The following is a 27,371-nucleotide window of genomic DNA, read 5'->3' as shown; positions in this document are numbered from 1 at the left end:
CTTTTTTATTACTAAAAAACTAAATAGCAAACAGTAATTAGCATCAACTACATACTCCAAATTCTTACATTCTTGAGAAACTCGTACTATCTTAGGTTGTCCTATAAGAAAGTGAAATTGTTCAATATTCTAGTAAGTTAGAAGCACATTAATGTTGATGTAAAATATGAAGATACCATATCCACCAAACTACCACACAGCATGAAAACCTTCCACTATGCAATAAAACTTTTCCTGAACCTAAACACCACCATCACCAACAATGGGCCTGCCTGTGAAGGGCTGAACTTGCACACCTACATATACTTCATAATCCAAGAGAACAAGTAATATACAGTCTTCAAAAAAAAAACTTTCGCTTAACACACATCGTGGAATCTCTCATCGAGAGACGCAGCGAGGCAGATCATTCGCTCCTTTTCTAAATGGTTGCATCGTTTAGACATTGAAGATGTCAGCAAATACAACACTTTCAAGAAGCCCATGGCAATTCTTCATCATGTACATCATCAATACATTATATTAAAAAAAAACTGGATTCTTGGAACCATCAACATACTTTTTATCCCCACCCAAACAAAAAGATCCACAAACCATCATCTCTATGCCAACCCTTAACATTGTAAATGATTCGGATTTCGTTCACGGTGCTTCAGAATCATTTGACTCCATTCTTCATCCCCACTAGAGCCGTTGGACTAAGAACACATTTGAGCACCGATCACACTGCCACCAAAAAAACTATGCAAGAACTTGGCAACAATAAGAATCAACAAAAAGGACTCGTAGATAGCACAGTGAGCATCAGTTTCACTTCCTCATAGAAAAACACCAAATGTGCAAAAACAAAAATAAGAAAAACATAAAAAGGAAAAAACAATCAGAGCAAACTCAAAATCCGGAGCAAAAGAGTCATACCTCTTCTGCTCTATGCCACTTTAAAACGAACCTGTTTGAAACCCTCCCGATCAACAACAACAAAAAAATAAAGATTTCTTCTTTTTCCTCTTATTCTTATTCTTGTACATGTATTTAAGGAAGGAAATGAGCAACACCGACAAAATTTTTAGGCCATTAAAACCAAAAAACCCTAAGAATAGGTGAAGGGATTAAGGAAAGTGTGTTTTTTAGGAGATGGGTCTTCATTGGTAAGCCATAAAACCAATTAGAGAAGAGATTTTAAGGGAGGGGGCGGCTGGATGTTAAATCTGAGACATTTTTGTAGGAGAGTTTGTGTGTCACGTGCTAGGTGCAACGAAGAGAGGAAAGATATCAAGAAAAAAGAGCAATAAAAGTAAAGCCAAGCGACTGGGGGTTTCAGCGATGACGCTGCTCCGGCAAGGCAAGGCCACAGATGGGGAAAGAAAAAGAGAAGAGGGAAGAGAAAGAGAAATTGGCAGAGACGGAGGCGGCCGTGGTTATGGCGATAGCACCCCCGCTCGGGATGAGAAAGGGGAGTATTTGGGGGTAATAAAAAAGAGAGAGGGAGAACTTCGCGCCTATTTTTTTTTATCAAAAATTAGCGACGAAAATATTTCATTTCAACCGTCACTAATTAGCGACAGAATGTTTTTGTTGCTAATCCATGATGAAGTTTGAGACAAAAACATTTCGTCACTAATTCATGACAAAGTTTGATACATAATATTTCTGTCACTAATTTTAATTATACGGACGATTAATTTTTTAGTTAATCCATCATAAATTTACGACAAAAATAATACATCACAATTTTTCATCGCTAATTAACATTTTTATTGTAATGGTTGAATATCGATCCGGTTTTGGTGCATTTGATGCAGTAGACAAGTTGTCCAAGACATTGCATTCTAGATGAATTTGTTTGGTGGCAAGCAGAACACAATGCTAGGGTTGTAACCCTTTTTGTAGGGGACACTTACACCCTATGTTTGATGCGTTCAAGGGATAAGCCCTTGAAGTTTTACTCTACCAGGGCAACAATCATAAGTATAACAATCATAAGTATGGCAAGCAGAGCGAGTGTTGCTAGGTCTATGACCCTGAAGCTGTTTCTGAGAGTAAAAAAAAAAAAAATAGAATGTTGGGTGAGTCACAATCGGTGCTTCAGACAATTGTATGCTCCTGCAGTTGTGACCCCTTCAAATGACCTCATCGTGAACACCTTCCAGTTGCGCTTTTTAAATGTACAATCCTTGTTCAACATATCTTAATTGGATATGGTATTGTCATTTTGGGTAAAATTTTAAACGGGCACTTGAGTTTTTCAGCATAATTGAAAAATGCACCTTTTTTTTTAAACCTTATAAAAATGCGCCAACACATTACTATTGGTCAATCACATTAAATTTATAGTGAAATCTCAAAATTTCTCTTCCTCCTCCAAGCTTCTAGCTTACCCTTTTCAAAAGGAATTGTATTGGTGAGAGAGTAATTGTATTGGTGAGAGAGTGAGAGTGATGTCCCATCCTATCTCACTTAGGCACTCGAATGAAAGCTTTTTATTGGGTTTAATCTTTACCGCTTGCTTGCTTTGCTCGCTTACTCTGTCTGTCGCTTTGATCCCTCTTTTAAACAAAGAAAGAATTAGAAAAAAAAAATGAAAGAAAACAACAACAATTATTTTGCTTTCTTTTGTTACTCCGTCACTTTGCTCTCTAACACTCTCCCTTTTATAAGTTGAAGAAAGTTTTATGCAGGTTCAAATATCGATCTTAATATCAATACATTTTAAGAATAAATAACAACAATAAAATAAAAGAAGCTTATGGAGGAGCAAATCAAATCAAAACCCACCTAGTTCGTAGGCCTTGCAAACCCAGGTTAACATATTAGACCAAAAGTATAATCCAATTGTTGGAGGGTAAAATGGCAATTGTATGACCTATTAATTTTAGAAAAGTTTGTTTTTAAGCTTCAAACAAAACTGATTCGCCATTTGAAAAATTCCTAATATTAGGTGAATTTTTTAATTATCTAAAAAGTTAGGTGCCATCTTGAAAATTTCCCCTATCTTGTAAAATTCAGGTCAACATATTAGACCAAAAGTATAATCCAATTGTTGGAGGGTAAAATAATAATTTTCTTTGTGGCCTGTTAATTTTAAAAAAGTTTGTTTTTGAACTATAAACAAAACTATTGCGCTAATTTGAAAATTTCTTAATATTAAGCGAATTTTTGAATTAACCAAAATATTAGGTGCCATCTTGAAAATTCCCCCTATCTTGTAAAATTCAGATGCATAAGAAACTTTACTGTCATAGACAGTGCTGATCCGGATCCAGACTCAGTCTTGCCAGTTCACACTGAATATTTAAATTCGTATTCAGATCTACAATGGTCTGGTTCTCATCCGAACTGTTTATTTGGTCTTCAACCTGGTTTGGTTAGAGACAATCAGACCCATATCCAATCAAGATTTATGCGAGACCCCGTGCATATAAGCACAAAATTTTCCGAAAAAAACAAATTGTACTGATTAAGCTGGGGTTGGTCTTTATTCATCTGGACTAAGACCATAACGTTTCACCCAATCTGACCAGACCCATTCAAGCTGTCTTAAGTTTGGACATTCCAGAGCTAGATAGATCCGACCCATTGATAACCCTGCCACACATCAAGTTGGACATCTGACCGAATTGGGATCCATTTAGTTGCATTCTGTTGCCAAGGTCAGATCCAATGACTAATCAGATAAGTATCCATTATCAAGTTTTGCATCCAAATTTGAGTCCAAATACGAGAAAAATTCAAGTACAAATACATGTAAAAATGTAGGATTTTAAGCAAGTCAAATCCGGATTCGGCTTTGGCCGACCCTCATTTGACTCCGAATTCGAACCCGGATCCGATTATGCCAGATCTCATTAGGTTGCACTCGGTAATGCCTAGATCCGAACCGTTTACCTCTCCGCGCGCAAATGGCTTACTAGTAATTTTCGAAACAATTTGGGAATATAACGGTCCATTTGTCTCTATTTAAAGGACTCCTTCTCCCACCGTTTCCCGGCCTTCTGAGGGATCGAACTCCCGCCAGTTTCCTCAACAAAGGTAAGAAAGTCATCCTCTTGTCAACTAAATCCCCTCTCTCTCTCTCTCTCTCTCTCTCCCCCTTCGATTTCGTTGTTCTTCCGTTCTTCGTTCTCTCTTTGATTCTGGTCGTTGTTTGGCGTCTTCGACGATCCATTGATCGATTCGTGAATCGTGATGGTTCTCTTTCGTCGGGCTTAGGGCTTTGATAAACCTACGGGAAGACGATGGCGAAATCTAGGGTTTCGCCGCCTGCCTCTCAGGGCGTTCGTGAACGGCTGTCGGCGGGGATCGTGTCGAGGATACGGCTCGAGAACTTCATGTGCCACAGCAATCTGCAGATCGAGCTCGGTGATTGGGTGAATTTCATCACCGGACAGAACGGAAGTGGGTTTGGTTCTTTTATTGGCTTTACATACCTTTTCTTTCTTCTGGTTGTTTGATGTAATTTGTTGTGAATCGAGGGAGTTGTCTGGGTGTGGGTTTTAGGCGGTAAGAGCGCGATATTGACGGCCTTATGCATTGCGTTTGGCATCAGAGCTCGGTCTACCCAAAGGGCTTCCACGTTAAAGGATTTTATAAAGAACGGTTGCAGGTAAAGATTGACTTGATTGCTTCTATCTTTTTCTCATTGATGCTTTTTGAAGTTACGGGTATACAGATACTGGTTGATAGTGTTTTATGTGCTTCTTTCTTGTGTATAACTTTAGATGCCTGTACATTTTCCTAGCGGGTTTTCTTTTTTCTTTCTTAGAATCTGAAACAGTAAAAGCGGTCATGGTGGAGACTTTTTCCATGGATGATGACTAGATGCATTTTAGGTGTGAGAACGTGTGTCATTCTCTGCCTTTTAACCATGTTCCAGCCTCTTTCATGGATGCCGAATTCATGCAATAGAGGTTTGATCATTCCGGTCACGTGTTACATTTCAAGAAGCAGTGTGCAAGTCTGAATCTACAAATTGGGTGGGTGTGGCCACTAAAGACTGCTTGTGTCTAATTTTAGTTGTAAAGACATTAAACCTTTTGTATTCTATCATCCTTCAACTGATTGAAATGATCAAAACACCCTTAAAGACTGACATTTAAAAAAAAATGCATATTACTTTTTGGGGTAAAGTGGGTCTTATGTTTTGGAGGAAAACAAAAAAATAAAAAACACTTTTAAAAAAGTGAGGTGAACTTTAGTAATTTGAATTTGGAAAATGTATGAATTTGTTGACTTCAAAAGGTAACTATGCATTTTAAAAAATGCAATTGATTTAAGTGTGTTTTTGCCATTTCGATCAGTTGAGTGCTACTAAATTTAATACACACGGTTTAACAATTAACATTAGACTATATATATAATCTTATTCTGTTAACTGCATTCCGTTAAGTCTGGGCATGAAGGCCATATTTTTATTAGTGAAAGATGCCTGACTACTCAAATGGTTGAAAATAAGGGAGCTCCGGCATTCCACTGTTTCCGTCTCCATTGTGAAGTTACCTGGGAACTGCATATAGACCACGGTTCCATCTGATCATATCTAAATTTTATGGTATCTAAATTATTGTTTTCTCTCATTGATGTGCTGATGTGCTTCTTTTTCAAATATGATTGCATGATTGGGGTGTTTGTTGGTTGATAGCGTGACCAAGGCGGCTCATAGTGAGAAATTTATGGTATATTAATCTTACAATGACTTCAATGAGTGGGTTTTTGAGAAAATTGGTTGCTGACGCATGTCTTTGAATTATGGAAAAAGTCAGTTCTTTAGATTTTTATTTGAGAAATGAATGAAGTCAATCAACATAACTCCCTTTGGCAGAGAGGAAGTGGTGCATGCAATGATGGGTATACTATGGAAGAAATCAAAAGAATATTCTGCATTTTCTTTTGTGGCATCTTAATAAATGATGTCATATCCTAGACTTCTTTTTTTGTTGCCTTATGGTTGTGAGTAGCTTGCCAGTACAGTCGATGAATGGTATTAATTAAAGTAAGATGGCTGATTCATTTTGCCAATTTTCTTTGAGAGCTTTTGGTCTCGGCAATTGATCTTGTTGAGCTTAGTGCAGTGTAATAATCTATTTATACTGTAGACTTACTATGTCGATGAGATTCTTACCTTGATTAGAAAGGAGTGTGCAAATGCTCAATACTTCTCAACGTTGAAGCTGTTTTTGGTGCTGATACTCACACTCTGTACTATTTCTTGCTTTTTCTTGTATAATCAGTAGACAGTGTTCATAAAATTCTTACATAAGATTGCATTGAAAGACAAATGGCGTGCACAACTCCTACAAGAAAAGATAGATATATTCCCTGAAGAAAAAAAAATAGGGCATGCTCAAGTTTCATATTTATTTGTTAATAAATTTTCCATCTAATACTTCTCATACTTGTTGAAGTTTTGTACTTATTTTTGCAATTAAAATTTATTTATTTTTATATTCTTTTGTGCAGTTATGCCCTTGTTGTCGTGGAGATAAAAAATCGAGGAGAAGATGCTTTCAAGAAAGATATTTATGGGGATTTAATAATTTTAGAGCGTAGAATAACTGAATCAACTAGCTCCACTGTTTTAAAGGACTGTCAAGGTTAACTTTGACTCGTTACTAAGTATTCTTTCTCTGGATGCCATATTTATTTAGACATCCATGATTTTAAATTTATACTGCAATGGTGGATTCTTGCTAATATATATATATATATATATATATATATATATATATATATATATATATATATATAAGCGGTTATTTTTATGCAGCGACGCTGAAGCCACTGACAGTTACCCATCTCAACATTTCTCGAGATGTTGATCACACCCATCTTGAAATGCCAAGATTGGTGGCTGTGTGGATGATGCATGATGCAACAGCGCTGCATTTTTATGTGAACACTATATATAATGAAATGTTGTTATAGGGAGAAACCGAGAAAGATTGTGTGACCTTCATAATTTGAACAATATCTTCTTGGAAACCAAATCCCAAGTAAAATATTACTCCAGTGTGGTAAAGAATGGGCTGGAGAAGCTTGTTATGCTTTTGCTAAAGGATACCTTTGATATTGTCATTGTCTTTTTGCTATTTTGTTGTATATTTTTTTGTCATTGCCACTTCAGAGTGTGCAAAATATTCTTTTTCGTTAGATTGTGGCTATCTGGATGACTTTCTGGCATCTATCATAAATATTGTTGTCTTTTGATGGTTATCTGTCACACAGACACTTCACTTGACATGCATATCCCGTGTCAACATGACACAACACAGCACTTCATGGACATAGTCAAACTAGTTTATCACACAGTCAACATTATGCCATTAACTTTATCTATTTTCTTTTATGATCTTATTTACTTAAGTTCTTTTTCTTTTAAATTTTGCCTTCAATTATATTACATGTCAATTTCTACTTGGTTTCATTATTTGGTAACGATTGAGAATTGTTGTTTTATACACAGTTACACACATACATACATCTGTGTGTACAATCGTGTCCCCGTGTCCTATTTTTTTTTAAAATTGTCACATCTTATTAAGCATATCCACATCTCTCCTTTTCCCACATTCGTATTCATGTGACATATTGGTTATCATACCAGCGACGAGGAAAAATTAATTGATGTTCGGAGAGTACTTGTTGAAGGTTAACTTTTCTTAATTTGTGATAAATTTGCACACATATATCGTAGGACCTAAATCACAAACGAGGGATTGGAACCTATGTCGCATGGGTGTGTCGGATGAGCTCACACCTGAGTTGGGTGTGGGGTGTGTGCGCATGGATACCGCCCCTCCCCAGGTGCTGCGTAGACCCAGTCCGGACCCGGCCTGACCCACCTGAAAGCACCTTGTTTTTTTTCTTAACCAACATGATGAAAGGGAGAAGGGGCAGAGGCCGACAACCCCTTCCCCACTTCCTCCCTCCCTCTCGTCTTGGTACACACCAGGAGAGAGAGAGAGAGAGAGAGAGAGAGAGAGAGAGAGAGAGAGAGAGAGAGAGAGAGAGAGAGAGAGAGAGAGAGAGAGAGAGAGAGAGAGAGAGAGAGAGAGAGAGAGAGAGAGAGGTTGTTTCCGCTCCCTCCCTTTTGTTTTCATCAAGGAGAAGCACCTCCTTCTTATTGGTTGGGTTTTGATTATAATCCAGCCCAAGCCCATGTTTTATATAAAAGATAACGTATGGGTTTTGATCTTTATGCAATCCAAACCACATGTGTGTGTGTGTGTGTGTGTGTGTGTATATATACACTAGATTATGATAACTAATGTGTGAACCGTGGTTTTCATAGTTTTTTTGTTCTTTTCTCTTGAATCTTATACACACACACACACACACACACTAGATTATGAGAACTAATGTGTGAACCGTGGTTTTCATAGTTTTTTTGTTCTTTTCTCTTGAATCTAACCGTACGGATGTGATCTAGATTCTTGGTTTTATAAGAACACGCTCTTGAATCAACCGATTTTGATGCATAAATGAGATTTTTTTAAGGCTTTAAAATCAATGGATCATAATCTTCATAAATATTCAAGCATTCAAAAATCACATTTTTTCATCTAAATACACGATCCAATGGTTGATTTCCATCAAATTCACCATGCTAAGCACATCCACATGATTGGATTTGCAAAAAAAGTGTTGGAAATGCCCATATTTCTAGTTCTCATATTCTAGTGATTGTATGTATATATATATATATATATATATATATATACACACACACACACACACACCGCACCTGCAGTTTTAGAAATTTTTGTGTCAGACTCTCGCACCCATACCTGTACCAGAACCCGCACCTCATACCTGTGTGACATAGATTGGAACTCATCATTTTATGCATTCGTTGATGGTTTGTTGCAGAAATGTGCCAATGATGGTGCAGTGCCTCGATTGTATTTTGATTTCCAAATGGGAGTTCTCTTTTTTTGTTTTTTATGTGTTCCATGCTTCTAAAATATGATTTCTTACTTTCTCGCCAATGGTTGTCTGTATATATGTAATTAACTGGTTTCAACTTCTGGCATTTCACACTAACTAGTTACTTTTGTTGCATATGAGCTGCAGGAAGAAAAGTTTCTCAAAAGAGAGATGATCTTCGTGAGATTATAGAACATTTTAATGTAAGTGTTCATGTCCATGTCCATGTTTCAATTGTCTGTAATCGACTTTTTTCTTCGTTTTTTAGTTTGTGCATTTCATTCAACAGTGTTTGAGCATAATTTTCTATTTTAATTATCTAATGATATTCATATATACATACATACATAATTCATGCAAGAACATGTGTGTGTGTGTGTGTGTGTGTGTGTGTGTGTGTGTTTTGGTTCTGCTCATTCTTCCAAAAACTTTGGTTGTCTCTTTCTATAAAAGACCTTACAGTTAGCTTAGGCGGGGGCAATTATTCTGTCTATCCAAGGGTATGCTCAGAGAAGCTTGATTTTGGTCCCTTGAAGAAAAGGGAAGGATTGATTTACTTTATAGATGGTTTGCAGCTTGGTGGGGAAAGTTGATTGGGATATAACTCTAGAACTTTTGCATCTGTATTTTCAATTGCGTTCATTCTAATAAAAAAGTCAAAGCTGCTGTATGCCAATATCAAATGGTTGGGGAAAGATTCTTTGTTTGCCTTTGCAGTTTTGTGCTCATATACATCTCGGCTAGAGCATCTATGCTGGAGAGCAAATCCCCCATTGTGTTGCTTGTGAAGATAGAATCTTGTAAATATGATTATCCGTTAATGCAAAGGAGGGGGTCCTTAATCCGCAGCTCGATATATATATATATATATATATATATATATATATCTATGTCACAGGGATTCGGCTAGCAGGGTGCCGCACCCGCGTCGACGCAGGTGCGGCACCGGGTGCGGTCAACCCGATCCTGGGTGCGTTGACCGCACCCAGGATCATTTAGGTCCTTTTTTTATTTTTGTTTTTTTAAAATTTGCCCTATGAAATGGGCTGCGATTTTTTTTTTAAAAAAATTCTGCTGACAGCAGCTGTCTGTCAGGGCTGACAGCTGCTGTCTGTCAGGGCTGACAGCTGCTGTCAGTTTGTTTTAAAAAAAATTCAGCTGTCAGCAGAGGGAAACAACGATTTTTTTTTTAAAAAGTCTGCTGACAGCACAGCAGAAAAACCTGGGGGGGGGGAAACATCGACCATTTTTTTTTATATATATATATATATATATATATATAATTTTTTTTTTACATTTTTGCCCCTGCCGCACCCCCGCACCCGGGTTTTTTGGAAGTGCCGAATCCCCGCACCCGCACCCGCACCCATGTGACATATATATATATATATATGCGTGTAATATAAGAGACATGCCATAAGCTTCCTTACAAATTAAAGGTTTTCAGTTGTGGATTAGTCTCTGCGTTTGTGGATGCAAACTGGCACAACATGAGCAAACATGTCAAGCTATTTTCTATTGCTAAAAGTAATTTATTTGTGTATTAACTATATTCCATGTGGTAATGCTTCTCAAGGTGGACGGCCTATCTTGTAATGACAAATTTGTGTTTGAAAGGGTTGGGATTTGAGGGTAAGTAAAGACTTAATGCGAAAAATGTATTGCATTTGTTGTTCTAAGTGGAATATGCAAAGCATGGGAGTTGGCTGAAGAGGAACAAGATGCAAGTTTTATAGTTGTTTTATGTATAACTTGGACATAATCTGTACCCATCAGAGCTTAAAATTTACAGATTGTGTGAATTTTTGTTAGTTTTTCAACGCAATAAACCGTTCGTAAAAACTCCTCCGGACGAGAGAGATACAAATGATTTACCACCGGTCAGATGTCAGGCCGGAAATACGAAATAACGGGAAATATGCATTCAGGTGAGCAGAAATAGGTCAACCGAATTGATATTTTCGATTTTTTTCAACAACAATGCATCAATTATTATTTCAAAAATCCAAATTCATGATATTACATATTTCATTATAGACAAATCTCATTTCCGCAGCTATTAGGCTGGGAAATCGATCCGTCTTCCCGAAAACTATTTCCTTAAAAAAGTTTTCGGTGTTTTTTCATTTGTATGCCTCTATTGCTACATGAGAATTGACAAATGGTCCCTTGTGAACTGAGTAACCACATGCACAATGTAATATCTAGTAAATAAACCATCAGATGGAGCATAAGAGAGTTGGCTAGATACAATCTGCTTTGAGAGCAACTCTTCATCTGTTAAGTTTTGACATTAACTTCTTTTTAGTTATCAATCTCCCTTGTATCTTCAAATAGTCCGCTATTGAAGTCTGGTAATGTGGTGTTGAAAAAGAAGATGCATGCTGTTTTTGGAGGGAAGCAAGTTATCACGTCAAGAATATGCAATCCTTTGTCTAAGAAAGTAAGGGAGTCTCCCTAATGCTTTCATCTGATAGGCCTTCAAGAGCCAATTTTTGCCAGTGTACTGAGAAATGCATTGTCATGAGTGATAAATATATCATCAGATATTGCGAGTATGTGACTGCACAATGTGTAAATCACAAAATTTCATTGATTCTAGTGAATTTGAATTTCATCATCTATAAATTCTCTATCCAAAGTCTGGATAAGTTTGTGTCTATAAAGGACAAAGTGAAGTCCACAAACTCCACACAATTCATCTTCAAAACTTTCTCACTAGCATAAGGGGATTGAGTGTGTAAATTTAGATCTGCGTCACCAGAAACCAAGAGAAGGAGAAGAGACAAGACAGGAGAAAGAGGGGCTGCAGAAACTCTCCACACGATTCCCAATATGGGACGCGTAGGGTTCTCTTTTAATAAAATATAACTGATCATGTACAAGTACAAAATTGTCCCTTGTATTAATATAAAAGGTAATATTTAACTAAGGGTCGAAGCTGGAAACATGACATACATTAAACAACTCATTATATAAAGGGACGTCAATCTAGATGCAGACGTGGATCTGAATCCAGATCCAGATGTCACATCTCAACAACCTCCCTAAAGTTGTACATGGTGAGCTTCATGAACAACTTGCTCTTTATACACCAAAATCTGTTTGCTTAGCCCCTTTGTGAACAAATCTGCCACTTGATCTTGAGTTCTAATAAACTGAGCTGTAATTTCACCACTTTCTATTTTGCTCCTTATGAAGCGTTGATCTATCTCAATGTGTTTTGTCCTTCTATGTTGTATTGGATTAAGCGAAATCTTAATCGCACTTTGGTTATCACAAAATAAAATGTAACTCGTTGTTTGTTGATTTAGATCAGTCAATAAATATATAATCTAGGTTATCTATGATGAAGCTGCCGCTATGGACCGATATTCAACCTTAGTGCTGGAATGAGCTACTGCCTTTTGTTTCTTGCTGCTCCAAGAAACAAGATTTCTTCCAATAAAAACACAATACCCTGAGATCGACCTTGTTTATCTGGATCTCCATTCCAATCCGCATATAAGAAAGCCATTATTGTGAGTGTGTCTTCACTATTGTCCCTCTTCTTATAACAAAGTCCATCCCAAGGGTACCTTTTAAATATCTAAGTATTATTTTGACGACTTCAAAATGATTGGTTCTTGAGCAATGCATGTACTCTGAAACTTGATTCACAACATAGACAACATCAGGCCGAATGAATGTAAGATATTGGAGCATACCTACAATACTTCTCTATCTTGTATGATCATCATAAACTTCTCTTTCATACCGGCCTTATTGGGAAGATCAATGGTATATTTGTGGTGGGTCAGTATTAACGTATCTCTTTCCTTGTCAACCTCCACACCTAAGAAATATTTAAGTCCTCCCATCATTCATTTTGAATATATGACTTGACACTTCCTTGATTTCATCAATATGCTCCTTTGAATTTCTTGCAACTATTAAAACTCCCGAACCATGATCTGGAAGCTTGTTTGAGGCCATATATTGTCCTATTCAGTTTGCACACATAATTGGTAGGATCTTTTTCATTGTACCCTTGTGGTTGCTCCATATAGACTTCCTCTTTGAGGTCTCCATGCAAGAACACATTTTTAACATCCAATTGACTTAGGATCCAGCCATGTTCAACAACAAGGGAAAGAATAATTTGAATTGTTCCCATCTTCACCACTGGAATAAAAGTTTTCTCATAATCTAGTCCATGCTCCTAAGTGAATCCCTTTGCAACAAGTTGTGCTTTGTATCTTTCTATGCTGCCATTTGGTTTGTATTTTATTTTAAATACCCAATTGGACCCAACAACATTCTTATCTAAAGGCCTTCGAATAATATCCCATGTCTCACATTCATACAATGCTTTCATTTCCTTATTCATAGCCTCAATCCATCTATTGGTTTTAGATACTTGATTGTACGTTCTGGGTTCCTCTTTTCTTGAAACAACAATCAAGAATGCTTGATGTTCAATGCTAAAATTTTCATAGGGGACCCATCACTCAATAGGATGCTGAATTTTGCCAGATCTTCTTGTTGTTTGGACCATTTGATTATTCTGAGATGCTAGATTTTCCTGCTGTAAATTATTTCCAGGAATCTCTCTAGTTCTATGGCTGTACCTAATACCTTTGAATTTTCCATTTTCTGGAACTAGTAACTGCCTTGCTGCCCTACATTATGTTGTCCCTGAATCTCCAAGCCTTCACTTGTGGTTTCTTCATTATTTTGCTCGCTGGTTGCATCTAGTTCCATTGGAAATAAGCTGTCACTCGTCCATGGCTGATATACCTGAATTAATCTAGTCTGAATCCTAAATCAATTGTATGTTAAAAATGCATTCTTGCATGGAGACCTCAAAAAACAAGTCTATATGGAACAACCTCAAGGGTATAGTGAAAAAGATCCTTCCAATTATGTGTGCAAACTGAATAGGGCTCTGATAGCATATTAATTCAGATCCTGCGTCACTAAAAACCAAGAGAAGGAGAGGAACATACAAGAAAAGAGAAAGAGGGGCTGCAGAAAGTTAGAAACTCTCCACATGATTCCCAATGTGGGACGGCATGGTTATCTTTTAATAAAATATAACTGATCTTGTGTACAAGTGTTAAAAATGTTAAGAAAATGACACACATATATATAGGGGTATTTCTGTTCTTTGTATTACTCATAAATGTGTGTTGTATTTTACCCTTGTGGTCAAGAGAATTATTGTAACAAATTCATATATATATATATATATGATGGGATGCGACCAACATATACACGACCCACTTTTCGATTCATTCCTCTAAGTTCTCCTTTCTTCTTCTCTCACATTTGTGTGGCAGCTAGGTAAAGTTTTGTAGGTTCATTTCTATCATGGTTTCAGAGCAGGGCAAGAATAAGACTCGGTGAGATCAAAGTTATTCAAAAACAATTTTTCGTAGGCAAGTTACTCCATACCTACTCTTCATTCTTTCTTCTTCGTTCTTCTACCTTCTTTTATCTTATTTTTTTCCTTTCTTCCTTTTTATTCATTCTTGTTCAATCATTTGTCTTTCTTGTATACCCAAAAAAAAATCCTCATTACAACACCTAACCTGATTGCAGCTGTCACCAACCACCTTGATTAAGTGCAGTCCTCAAATCTAAAAAAAGTGGCAATATCAAATATTGTCATATTGGGTAAAAAAAAATCTGCATTTACAGCAGAATTACTTCTTGCTAATAAATCTGGTCAAATCTTCCTTGTAAGCCAATCTCTTGTTATCTTTATTCCCTTCCTTATATCCTTACCTTATCTATTTTCTTTCTAATTTACTTCTTATCTTCCTTTCCTTTCTTTATTTCCTTCCTCTTATCTTTCCCTACAACTACCATATTGCTGTTTACTGCAGCAATTGACTTTCTTGTTTGTGTATCTTACCTTCCTTTTACCTTTCCTATTCAAATCCTTCATCTATTTTCCTTCCTTTTCTGTTTCTTTATCTTTAGCAACTTTGCTTTTAAAATACAACATGTTACAGTAAGCGGGATGACCTAAAAAAATGTTAATATTATAGTATACACTTCTGCTGCATATTTACTGCACTGTTGTTTTCTTTCTTGGTGCAATGCTGATTTCTCTATCTCCCTTCATTGATTTTTCCATGGCTTCTTCTTCTCCACTTAAGTCCTCGTTCCTCTATCAAATGAAAATAATTGTCTTACCTTGGAAAAGCAAATAATTTCGTTTATCAGCAGCAATGATCTAATGGGGCACCTTGACGGAAGTGAGCCCATGCCTTCAAAATTTGTACACCGTTGTAGCCTTCATCACAACCACTCTATCTCAAGAAGTGATTTTGCACATTCCCATGGGCGTGTCTGCACGAGATCTATGTCTCATCCTGCACAATTGGTTTGAGCAAATCTCTATGCCCAAGATATATCACTTGAAGTCAGAATTTAGGGCTTTACAAAGAGGTAATTCCAGCCCACTCAAGTTCCTTAATAAGCTCAAAGTTATGTCCGACTAGCTTGCTGCCATAAAAAGTCCTATTTTTCAATGAAGATGTGTGTACTCAGACCCTTTGAGGCGTAGGTCCAGAATACATGTTTGTGGCTATGTACATGAGACAAAGCCCAAGACCCCGTTTGACAAGATGCGTTCAATGCGATTAGAGTTTGAATATATCTTTCATGTTGCATCTAAGAAAGAACAGCATAGCAGCCATTAAGTCCTCGTGGTTGCCTCTTCTCCTCGGCCAAATTCAAATGCAGGAAAATCCGGGAGGCGTGGAAAAGGATATGGGGGCAGCAACTTTCATGGGGGTGGTGGCCTCCTTCCTACCCCCGGTATTGGACAACGAGGTGTTCGCCCAAATATTATTTGTCAAATGTATGGTAAGAGGGGACATAACTGCTCCAATTGTTATTGGCGGTATGTTCCTACCTACAGGCCTCCCACTGTGCCTTATCCACCTCGTTTTAGAGCATATTTACCATCTCCTTCATCTTATGGATTTCGATTTCATGGTGGACAGCAAGGGTACACTCCGTCTACTGTCGGATCGAGTCGTGATATTGATGCTCTGAGAATGTCTTTCAGCCAAGTTGGATTTGACCATATTGCTGCTGGAAATTTGCCACATAATACTGTAGATCCAAACACTTGGGCTGCTGGCCAGCATGTACCAACTTGGGCAGCAACATCAAATGTTAACTCTCCGGCACAAAACACTTGGCTGGTTGACTCCGGGGCTGCCATGTCATGGGAGACTTTGGTAAACTCTCTAGTTTTATACCTTATTATGGAAATGGCAGCATAGTCACAGGAGGTGGTAAACACCACCCTATTATGCACGTAGGAACTGCAAATATTCTTACCTCTCGTGGGGTTCTTAATTTGTCCGATACCTTTCTTGTTCCCAATATTCATCGAAATCTTATTTTTGTTTCTCAGTTGATGGATCAAACTAAATCTCACGTTGTTTTCTCTCATCTTTCTGTTTATGTGAAAGACCCTCTTACGAAGGAAACCCTCGCTGAAGGAGAAAGAGTCGAAAACCTTTATGTCATGAATGAAGCTCTCAAAAATCCCAACACCAGTGAATCGTCTCTTCTTGTGTTAGAAGTTCTCAGTCCCTATCAAGAAGTTCAAGTGTCGCATCACAAGCTTGGACATTGCAATTCTCATTTTATTTGAACTCTATGTAATAAAGGTTTAATTCCTTTAAATGATACGACCTCGAAAGTGTCCTTTTTATGTTCCAAGTTTCTTATTTGTAAGTCGTGAATTTCCCTTTGAGTTGGTTAATAAACGAGCTTCGTTTCCATTTGAATTGGTTCACATTCTTTCTATGTCTAAATCCTAGTACTAAGTTATTTTTGTTGATAATTTCACAAAGTATACTTGGATTTATTTTTTAAAACATAAAGATGAAGTCTTTCAAATCTTTCGGAGATTCAAGTCCTATGTTGATACTCAATTTTCTCGAAAAATTCTTCGTTTCCATTATGATAGTGGTGGTGAATACATTTCTTTGGGTTTTATTGATTATTTGCATGAAAATGGTATAATACGTGAGATGTCTTGCCCGAAAACCTCCCAACAAAATGGGGTGGCTGAGAGAAAGCATCGTCACATAGTTGAGATAACATTAACAATGTTATTAGATTCCAAAGTTCGAAATGATCTTTGGATAGCAGTTTTTCATACAACCGTGTATTTTATCAATAGAATGCCCCTAGCGAGGCTAGGAGGAAAAACCAAGGTTGCCAAACTAGGAAGCGGAAGCGGGAAACAATACGGGAAGCGAAAGCGAAACATTTTAAAATTTATACGAATCGGGAAGCGAAGTTTCAATTTAAAAGTGAAATATGAATAAAAAATGTAGCAATATGAAATCAAACAAGAAACAAATAAAAACTAAAATAAAATTGTTCATTTTTATATTTCATGATTTTTCTGTAAAAGAGTTAAATTTTTGTTAAAATCTAACAATGATGGTTACCAATTTAAAGAAAGTACATGGAAAGTGAGTGAAAGAGTGAGAGAAAATACATGAAAAAGATGAAAAGAAACGTGAGAAAAGTACAAAGTATGCATACACCATGTGTATGAGAAGCATAAAAGAAGCGTGGGGGAATTGAGCTTTCTATGAAGTTTCGGAAGCGAGAAGTATCACGCTTCCGAAGCGAGTTTCCAGGAAGCGAGCTTCCCACCTACCTAAGAAGCTTCCGGTAACTCTGGAAAAAACCTCCTTTTCTCTTTTGCATGACAAACACCTGAACTATGCGCTTATGCGAGTCTTTGGGAGCAAGTGCTTTGTCCGCATACATGCATCATTATGGCACCTAAGGCACGAGTGTCAATTTGTTGGATATGATGATAAATATCTTGAATATCGATGTTTCAATCCTATTTCTCAGAAATTGGTCATCTCAAGACATGCTGTTTTTCATAAAGATGATTATGTTTCCAGGATATGCGCAGAAAATAAATATGACGCAGCAGATTTTAGGTCATTTTTGGCCGAGTACCTACATTTCACCAACACAAAATACAGCTGCAGCTAGTGAGAGTACTTGTACTCCCATGACGGCGTCATCTAGAGAAGTAGACAGATCTGATCATATCCGTTCAGATCAACAAACTGCATCATCTTTTCAGTTTTCTCCTCGAGTCTACACTCGTAAGAAAGCTACACCTCTCCAGTCAAATTCTGAAGATAATTTGCAGCTCATACACAGCCGTCCGGGTGTTCAATCTTAATGTGAAATCTCTACTTCAAGTCCAACTTCATGCTGTTGCTCTAGAGTTAGTTACAGCTGGAAACAGTCCATCGTCTCCTATTCTTCCTCGATTGTCTATTAGAGCCAAACATCCTCCACAACTATGGGTTTCGTATTGTGCCTTTACTGTACAATTTCAATTGTTTGCAGCAACTCTCGTTCATCAAAAGGAGCCACGATTCTACCATGAGTCATGCCGAAATCCCAAATGGGTAGATGCTATGAATGAGGAAATTTCAGCACTACATGAATGCCAAACATGGGATGTAGTTCCAAGGCCCAAAGATGAAAATGTTGCGGGTTGTTGTTGTGTTTTGAAGATTAAGTACAAGACTGATGAGATCATTGAACGTTATAAAGCACGGTTAATGGCAAAAGAGTACACTCAGGGGCATGGTCTTGACTTCGATGAAACTTTTAGTCTTGTGGTATGTATGGGCACAATTCGTTAGTCCTTTCTCTTGCGGTAAATTATGGATGAAAACTTAGTCGGCTAGATGTGAATGCCTTTCTTCATGTGGTTCTTCACGAAGAGGTGTATATGGAGCATCCACCTAGCTATTCAATAGGTGATCCTCATGTTACTGTACTTCGGCTAAAAAATGCTTTATATGGGTTAAAGCAAGCATCTCGTTCCTGGTTCAAAACCTTTAGTAAAGCTTTATGTAGTCTTGACTTCATATAGAGTCAATGTGATTAATCTTTGTTTCTGCATCATATCACAATCGTTCTAGTATTTGTGGATGATATTGTTATCACAGCTAGTGATGCTTTTCGAATTGATCAGTTGAAAAGGATTCTCATCTCTAAGCTTCATATGAAGGATCTAGGTGCTCTACAATACTTTTTGGGTGCGGAGATTGACAGAAATCCATATCCGAGTAGATCATACTGAATGCGACCTGACAACATAATCGGATATCTTATTTTGTACCAAGCCCGACCAAACGGATTCGGTTCTGTCGGATATCCTACCCTAACCCTGGTTGACATCCCTAGCTACAGTTTTGGACTTCACCAAAAATCTCTTCCTTGGATATTCTTGTGTTAGTCTGAGTCCAATTTTCCAGTGACAGCACATAACATTCATCTTAGTACTGTTTTATTGATCTTTCTGATATTTATTTGATTTGTATATTGCAAGAATTTATTATTTCAGTATTGGTTTCTTTTGCTGTATTTTGAATTTCTTGTAGTGCTTGATTCATCCTTTACTTGCAGATTGATGTTGAAAATCCATGTGTCATCATGAGTCAAGATAAGAGTAGAGAATTCTTGCATTCAGGAAATGACAAAGATAAATTTAAGGTATTTACATTTTTTTGGTGATCAGCTGTTTTCATGCTTCAATTTTGTTCTGCAGGCATTTTTCTTTCTCGTCTAGGAGTGACCATTCCTTTTCATGTGCATAGAACATCACACTTATATATGCATGTTGTCATCAATAAGGTTGTAAATATATCTGCTACATGCGTGCACATCATAGCTAATATTTTCTTTAAAGATAAGTGCAGTTCTTTTTCAAGGCAACCCTTTTGCAACAAGTAAATGAGCTATTACAAAGTATTAAGGGCCAGTTGGATGCTGCATATGCAATTGTTGATGAGCTAGAATCATCAATAAAGCCCATACTGAAGGAACTAGATGAGTTGCAAGAGAAGATTAAGAGTATGGAGCATGTTGAAGAAATTTCACGTCAGGTACAACAGCTAAAGAAGAAACTTGCCTGGTCTTGGGTGTATGATGTTGATCAGCAAATCCAGGGGCTTGCTTTAAAACTTGAAAAGCTTAAGGATCGCGTTCCTACATGTCAAGCAAAAATTGACCGCCAAGTGGTATGTAATTTTTTCCTTATTTCAATAATTCTTTAATGTTTCATACTGCTTGATGCATTCAGGCCTCTTTTTTCATATTGCTTGCAAGCTATGTCACATGGGTGCGGGTGCGAGTGCGGGGGTGCGGCAGGGGCAAAAATGTGTATATATATATATATATATATATATATATATATATATATATATATATATATATATATATATATATATATATATATATATAAAGGGGGTCCGGGGGTTCCCCCGACGCGGGTTTTTTCAAATTTCGTTTTATATAAGCTGCACGATAGCGCACCAGGCTATGTCACATGGGTGTGGGTGCGACACGAGTGCGGCACAATTTTAAAAATTTTGGACACGGGGACTCGGCTATATATATATAATAAGATTGTAAATTTTAAAGCAATAAGTTGACAGAGGTACTAAAAAAATGCGTGACTGTGCATAAGAATCTGAAGATCCATAAGAATCTGAAGATTAAAGATAGTCTAAAACATAGTCATATCTTATATATATATATATATATTAAAAAAGAGTGCGTGACTGTGCATACAGCACAGTCTGTGCACAACACAGTCACCGTGACTGTGCACAACACAGTCACCGTGACTGTGCACAACACAGTCACCGTGACTGTGCACAACACAGAGTTTTCTTTTTAAAATTCTCAGCCCAAATTTTTTTTAAAAAAAAAATCCAAAAAATGGACCAAAATGACCCTGGGTGCGTTGACTGCACCCAGGGTCGGGTTGACCGAGTCCGAGCCGCACCGGTGTCCGCACCCGTGTCGGTGCGTGTCGACGCGTGCGTCGACCTTGGAGCCGAGTCCGTGTGACATAGGCACCACGTCATGTAGATCTGAGTACAACCCCAATATGATGTTATTTGAAATCCATGGCTAAGAATAATGTCATATTTGGATCAGAGATCTAAACAAATCCAATCCATTTGCAGCCCTAGCATTGGATGCTGGTTTGTGAGATTTTATTTCACAAGTTTATTAGTCTTCATAGGCCACGTCGATCTGTAACAAGTTCATGCTTAAGAGCTGATCTTGGTTACTGTGGCTTCTATCTCGTCAGGAGAACAGTGAATGCTAATAGCCAGCAAGGCTACCACCATCATATTATCATTTATTATGGAGAGAGAAAATCCTTTACGAAAAAGAAGGATTAGCAAGGCTACCACCATCATTATCATTTATAGAGAGCAAGGCTACCACCATCATTATCATTTATTATGGAGAGACCCATTCTAGGGCAATTTAAAAAAAAATCCAAAAAAAATGGACCTAAATGATCCTGGGTGCGGTCAACGCACCCAGGATCGGGTTGACTGCACCCGGTGCTACACCCGCACCCGCTCCCGCTCCCGCATCGAGTCGCGTCGACGCGGGTGCGGCACCCTGCTAGCCGAATCCCTGTGACATAGCTTGCAAGTTTGCTGGATACAGGACCTTTGATTTTATTATGCTTGTACCTTTTGTATGTCTAGCACTTTTCGATAATTCTTGCATGTTTCACACAACAAGATGCATTTAGATATCTGTTTTTATGTATCTGTTCAGCAAAAGCGGTGCATCTTGTTATTTTTGTATTCGAGCAACCATATTTTGTAATAATAACTGTAAGTATAAAGGTACTTAATGTTTTGTATGCTTTTGCTGTTGTATTTGACCCCCTACTTTCTACAGTAATAACTATATTGAGCGCATAAAAGGTTTTTAACATTGTGTCCAGGCCAATGTTGTAAGAATCATTGTGAATCAGACGATTGGCATCAAATCAGCCCCAAATCGATTCTATAAGGTGGTCAATTCGGACTCCTTATAGAATGGGACTGTTCAACCCATGGTTGCCAGTTGAGGAAGCGGGAGCGGGAAGCGATACGGGAAGCGGGAGCGGGAAGCGAGGCACTTTCAAAATTTTAGGAAGCGGGGAAGCGTGGGACCACTTAGGAGCGATTCGGGAAGTGTCTCGGAAGCGACCTAGGAAGCGTCTCGGAAGCGACCTAGGAAGCGTCTCGGAAGCGAGGGGGAAGCGAAAAAAATAAAAATAAAAAATATAAAATACAAAAATTTTAAAAAAACAGGGGAAGCGAGGGGGAAGCGTGGGGGAAGCGTGATGGGAAGCGCGCTTCCCATTAAAGGGAAGCGCGTCCCCCATTAAAGGGAAACGCGTCCCCCATTAAAGGGAAACGCGCTTCCCAAAAAAGGGGGACGCTTCCCCCCACGCTTCGGAAGCGTGACGTTCCGCGCTTCCGAAGCGCGCTTCGGGGAAGCGCGCTTCCCCTTTTAGCTAGGCGCTTCCGGTAACCCTGGTTCAACCTCGATTCAGTTTGAATTGAGTAGAATCAGCCTGATTCAGGCCAAATCAGGATTGAATCACCCATTTTTTTAATATTTTAATTTTTTTATGTTAAATGATTTTTGAAATAAAAAAATAAAAAATGAACTATTCAGAGTCTGAATAGCCGATTCTCTCAATCAGTTTGAATCTGAAACCAATATTGACAACATTGGTCCAGGCATTGTAATCTATACCATTCTCACCTATATCTCGGCACATCAAAATATCAATATGTAGGGTTATCGATAAATCTTGAGAAAATATTGACATTTGACAAATAGAAAATATAAGTTGGAGAACAAAAAAAAGAAGTGAAGCATTGATTCCCAATTTGATTAAAAAAAAGATAAACAACCTAAATATGCAAAAATTTGTTTGATCTTAAGTATTATGTTGTGACTAGGAATTTTGACAAGTCACAAATATTAATGTTTTAAGTCCCAAAAAATGAATGATTTATGAATCAGCTTTAACATATAAAAATCAAATAAGCAATTAGCCACCAGGGAAGCTAACAAAAAATAAGCACAAATTAACCATTAAGTGATAAATATCAAAGTCATAAGATCAAAAGTCATCATTCTGTGCCAAAATTTTCATTATAATCTCCAAAAAATGAATAGGAAAATGATCATGCATCATCAAAGTCACCATCTGGAGAGTTTGAATAATTTTCATCACTTTCTTGTTGTGCATCATCATCTTCTCCACTTTCATATAAGCTGGGGTTAGGCAGATCCCCACCAGTTATTATTCAACGTACCACTAGGGTTTTGAACCTGCAATGTCCCACCATAAAGTGAATTGCACTGACAGCTCCTACCAACCATGCGGAGGCCCTGGTGGTTACTCCTCTACTTTCTTGGCCAAGCTCCTCAAACAAATTTCCTTTTCAATGACTGTTACCATTGGCCTTTTTTTCCCCTCCAAGCTCTTGTTTTTCATGAGCATATTCATGTGCATATATATGATCATTCAACTCTTCTTTTAAAGTCGGTTTCTCTTCTTCATATTGGCTGCATCAAATGCACTTCAAGTCCTATCACAAGCTGAATAACCACATGGTTGGATTAAAATTTTCATTGCTCAACCAGATCTGTGAAAAACTATGTTTGTGGGACATTGACACGGGTGTCACTGTCGGACACGACGGGTCTTAAAAAGCTAGACTTTTGAACACTTTTTTCTCTCTCTCTCTCTCTCATATATATATAAGAGAGAGAGAGAGAGAGAGAGAGAGAGAGAGAGAGAGAGAGAGAGAGAGAGAGAGAGAGAGAACTATGCAAACAAAATCATAAAATATAAAATGAACATTCCTTTCTCATTTGCAATCTGATCATTGATGATTTACACAGATGTCAATGATGTAATATGAACATGTAAGATTTTAAGTTCAAAAAGCCAAAAAAAATCATCAAGACTAATGGGAGTGTCGGATGCTTGATGCATGATGGATACTTCCCAGGTAAGTATTTTCCAACTCTAAAATACTTGAACAAGTGTCCACAAAGCTGGATACCTGTGTCTATGATACTCAACACTGGACACGGGTGTCACACTCATTGGACACGACGTATCAAGACACATTTTAAGGTGTTGGACACTCGACATGCGTGTCCACATTTTTGGACACTCCTAATTTTAAAAAGTGTGTCAGTGCAGTGTCCAGGAGTGTCGGTGTCGGGAAGTGTCCCACACAGTGAAAAGGTAAAGACATTCTACTAGTTCTTTTATGCTATTTTTCCATCTAATGAGAAAAAATTACTTGAATGTGGCAAGTTGATAACATTCATACTCAACCTTTTCTTGGACAACTCGAAGTCTTTAGCCTGATGCTTTATCAACTTTCACTTTAACTCCTTGCTTTTTTCTTATGCAGCCATTTTAGAATCTCACGGGGGTTATCCAAAAAACAAATGTAAAAGATAAGTGAGAGAATGTTTTTGTATAATGAAATAATTACTTGGATGTTGCCAAGTTGATAACATTCATACTCAGCCTTTTCTTGAGCAACTCAGAGTCCTTAGCCTAATACTGCATCAACCCTTGTGCTACCTTCTTGCTTTTCTTCCTATCACAGCTGTCAATTTTTTATTGTTAAGTTGTTAAACTATGAATTCATTTTGCTATTGGTGTTTATACTCTTGTTTACTTACATAAGTTTGCTAGTCTTAATATATATTTGATTATCACACGAAAGAGCAGTTGCATGGCTGCGGATTAAAGTTTATTATAGAGCTGTTACTGGTGTAACAGAATTCGTTATATTTGAGAAAAGCAGAAACATGACAAGTGAGTATTCTTATTCTTTTCAGATGAAGGTAGAGGAATTGAAGGCTCGCCTTCTTGAAAAGAAGGGTAACATTGCTACTATGATGGAAAAGACAGCAGAAGTGAGGAAACTGAAAGACGAGCTACAACAAAACCTCTCTCAGGTACGTGCCCATTTGTTGATTATCATAATTTGGGAAGTTTTTTTGCTACTTTTACATTGTCCCTTTTGTGGGGCCTGTCATTATGATGCTGTTATAGGAAGAAAGATTCTTTTTTATGAGACTGCTGTTTATTTTTATGCGATTGTTTGTCTAGTTGTTGAGCTCAGTACATCTGTGGGTAACAATGCATGGGTTTGTTGTTTACCTTTTACTCTTTCAGGCTACCAGAGGGAAACTTGAACTGGAACAAGAAATTACTAGGGGAAGTGACATTATTCAGAGGTTAACACGTCGTTTGGACCGGCTGGATAAACAAGTTCAAGAAATCCAGGACCAGCACATAAGGAGTACGCAGGTTGTCTTTGTTACATATTTAATGATTTTGTCGAAACCAGCATCTTGTAGCTATGGTAAAGGGCATGTTGTTTTTTGGTATTTCTTATTTTGTCTTGTTTTAATTCTTTATATTGGCAAGCCTTTGAAGGGTATGATGTCTGGTGTCTTTAGTATTTGTATTTTATCTTATTTTATTTTAAAGTTCATAGTGGCAAGTCTTCACTACTATTATACAGTTTACTTAAGAATGTCCTTTTTGTTCACTTAGTCTCCCAAATAATATTTCTGAGCTGAAATAGGTGTTCTAAGATGGAAACCATATTTTGGTTTTCATCTCTTATAGATCCAGTTGTGTTGAAGCTGATTCCTTTCTGGAAGATTGTGAATCACTTGCACATGTTCACTAGCATAATTATGCAGTTCCATGTGTGTGCTTTATGTCCTTAAATGCATATATCTAAATATAATATATGAAAGCAGATTTTAAAGATTAGTTGAAGTAATGACCACCCAAAATAAATCCAACTTTATGTCCTTAAATGTATATATCTAAATATAATATATGAGAACAGTTTTCAAAGATTAGATGAAGTAATGAACACCCAAAATAAGTCCAACATCATGATGTCATATGCAATGAATGATCCATAAAAGGAACAAAAACATGACCTATTTTCTCCATGTCTTTCTATCCCAGATGTTATTCCTCTCAAAACTGAAGGTTTCTTCACTGTCATTGTCATCATCCCTTTTCCCCTGCCCTGTAAGGGGACTTGCATTGTTTTCGTGCTGCTTTCTCTGTGAGATAGGAGCCATCTTAGCAGACCAAATCATAATCGAACTGTGGCTAGCCACTCTCCACTCTTATCTACTTCAACATCATTGATTTACTATCTATTTCAGTATGTGTATTGTCTAGGTAATGTTTGTTATATTGCATGAATACTGTTAGATTATATATACTTTCTTTGTATTTGTGTATACATATTTTTATTGTATATGTATATGTATATATATTATTTAGAATGCATTTTAGGGATTTGATGTATTTATTTATTGTATTTCTAGTCAATGCCCATTAGGGGATTTTTTTTTTCATTTTGTTGTAGCTGTGGTGCTAAATAACGGATATATCAACTAGCCATTAGACTGGTCCAACCGACGGCTAGTAGAGCTCCTTTTAGCCTCTCTTTTGTGTATGTATATGGGAGTTTCTCTCTTATTCTTTATGCTTCTCATGAGCATTCTTAGTTAATAAAAATTATATTTTTTTATGTTGTGGTTGTCCCCATTAGTGGCCTGTGTTTGTGCTTGCTCTTGTCTTGGAGCTTTTGTGTACTGCCAGTAGTGGCTTTGTTATTGTGCACTTGTTATTGTATTGCCCTTGGAGGCTTTGTTATTTTGCTCTTCCTTATTTCATTACTATATACACACACATTGTGTGTGTGTGTGTATTGTGTGTGTATGTATATATATATATATATATATATATATAGTTTTTGTATATATATCTACATTTTTTTTTCATTTTGTCTTTTGTATGACCATTAAGGGCATTTTTGTAATTGGGTGAGCTAGCCATTTGGGAGCACCCTAATAGCTAGCTATGCTAGCCATTACGAAGCTCTAACAGCTAGTAGAGCTCCCTCTTTTGCTATATATAAGGGACTTTGACCCTCTTGTCAAATATGCATTCTTTGTGCATTGTTACCATTAACAAAATAATAAATTTTAAAGTGTTGTGAATGCTTTCTTGAGATCTCTCTTTGGTGCCCTTACTGGCCTATGTGCCCTTGGTGGCTTATGTGAGTGCACTTGTACCTTGTATTTGTCCTCTTGACGCTTGTGAATTTGTGTTTCATTGGTGGACATTTCATTACAAAGACAAGGTCATTTAGTTTTATGTGCATGAGCTGGTTCTTCTTTGTGTGAATCTATAATTAGAAAAAAAAAATGATTATAAATCTATACTAACTAAGAAAACTAGAACAATATACATATTCGATATTAAACTTTGACATCAGTAATTTACTAATTGCTCTTTCAAAGTGACTTCAATTTATAAGGAGCTTATCCTAAAGGACTCAGTTGCTCCCTATGAATGAGTTAATTCTTAGAAGAGATTTGAGATGGCTCAAACTGAGATCCTTCATCCCCTACTTCTTTGAAGGTACTCTTTTACCATGTAGTGCAGTAGCACCATTTGTAGTGATTGTTAAGATGGATGTCCTTTGCTATGAGACCAT

General features: G+C 37.3%; 1 protein-coding gene across 2 annotated transcripts in view; it reads left to right on the top strand.

Moving 5' to 3' along the window:
* Positions 1-3,986: 3,986 nt before the first annotated feature.
* The window catches only part of LOC149819433 (structural maintenance of chromosomes protein 6B-like), an 83,476-nt gene continuing 60,091 nt past the window's right edge, over positions 3,987-27,371 (top strand). For both annotated transcript variants that reach the window (XM_089984673.1, XM_089984672.1), the window contains exons 1-9: positions 3,987-4,029; positions 4,210-4,395; positions 4,498-4,603; positions 6,457-6,590; positions 9,070-9,125; positions 19,393-19,479; positions 19,686-20,006; positions 24,670-24,789; positions 25,010-25,144. In XM_089984673.1, coding sequence (XP_089840799.1) covers positions 4,236-4,395; positions 4,498-4,603; positions 6,457-6,590; positions 9,070-9,125; positions 19,393-19,479; positions 19,686-20,006; positions 24,670-24,789; positions 25,010-25,144 — 1,119 coding nt within the window. In that variant the 5' untranslated portion in view covers positions 3,987-4,029; positions 4,210-4,235. The remainder of the gene's footprint in view (positions 4,030-4,209; positions 4,396-4,497; positions 4,604-6,456; positions 6,591-9,069; positions 9,126-19,392; positions 19,480-19,685; positions 20,007-24,669; positions 24,790-25,009; positions 25,145-27,371) is intronic.

The sequence above is a fragment of the Nuphar pumila genome, chromosome 13, assembly GCF_984573655.1.
Source record: "Nuphar pumila chromosome 13, dmNupPumi1.hap1.1, whole genome shotgun sequence".
In the NCBI taxonomy this organism is placed as follows: domain Eukaryota; kingdom Viridiplantae; phylum Streptophyta; class Magnoliopsida; order Nymphaeales; family Nymphaeaceae; genus Nuphar; species Nuphar pumila.
The sequence above is the reverse complement of the archived record's forward strand: the minus strand, read 5'-3'. Positions and strand labels throughout refer to the sequence as shown.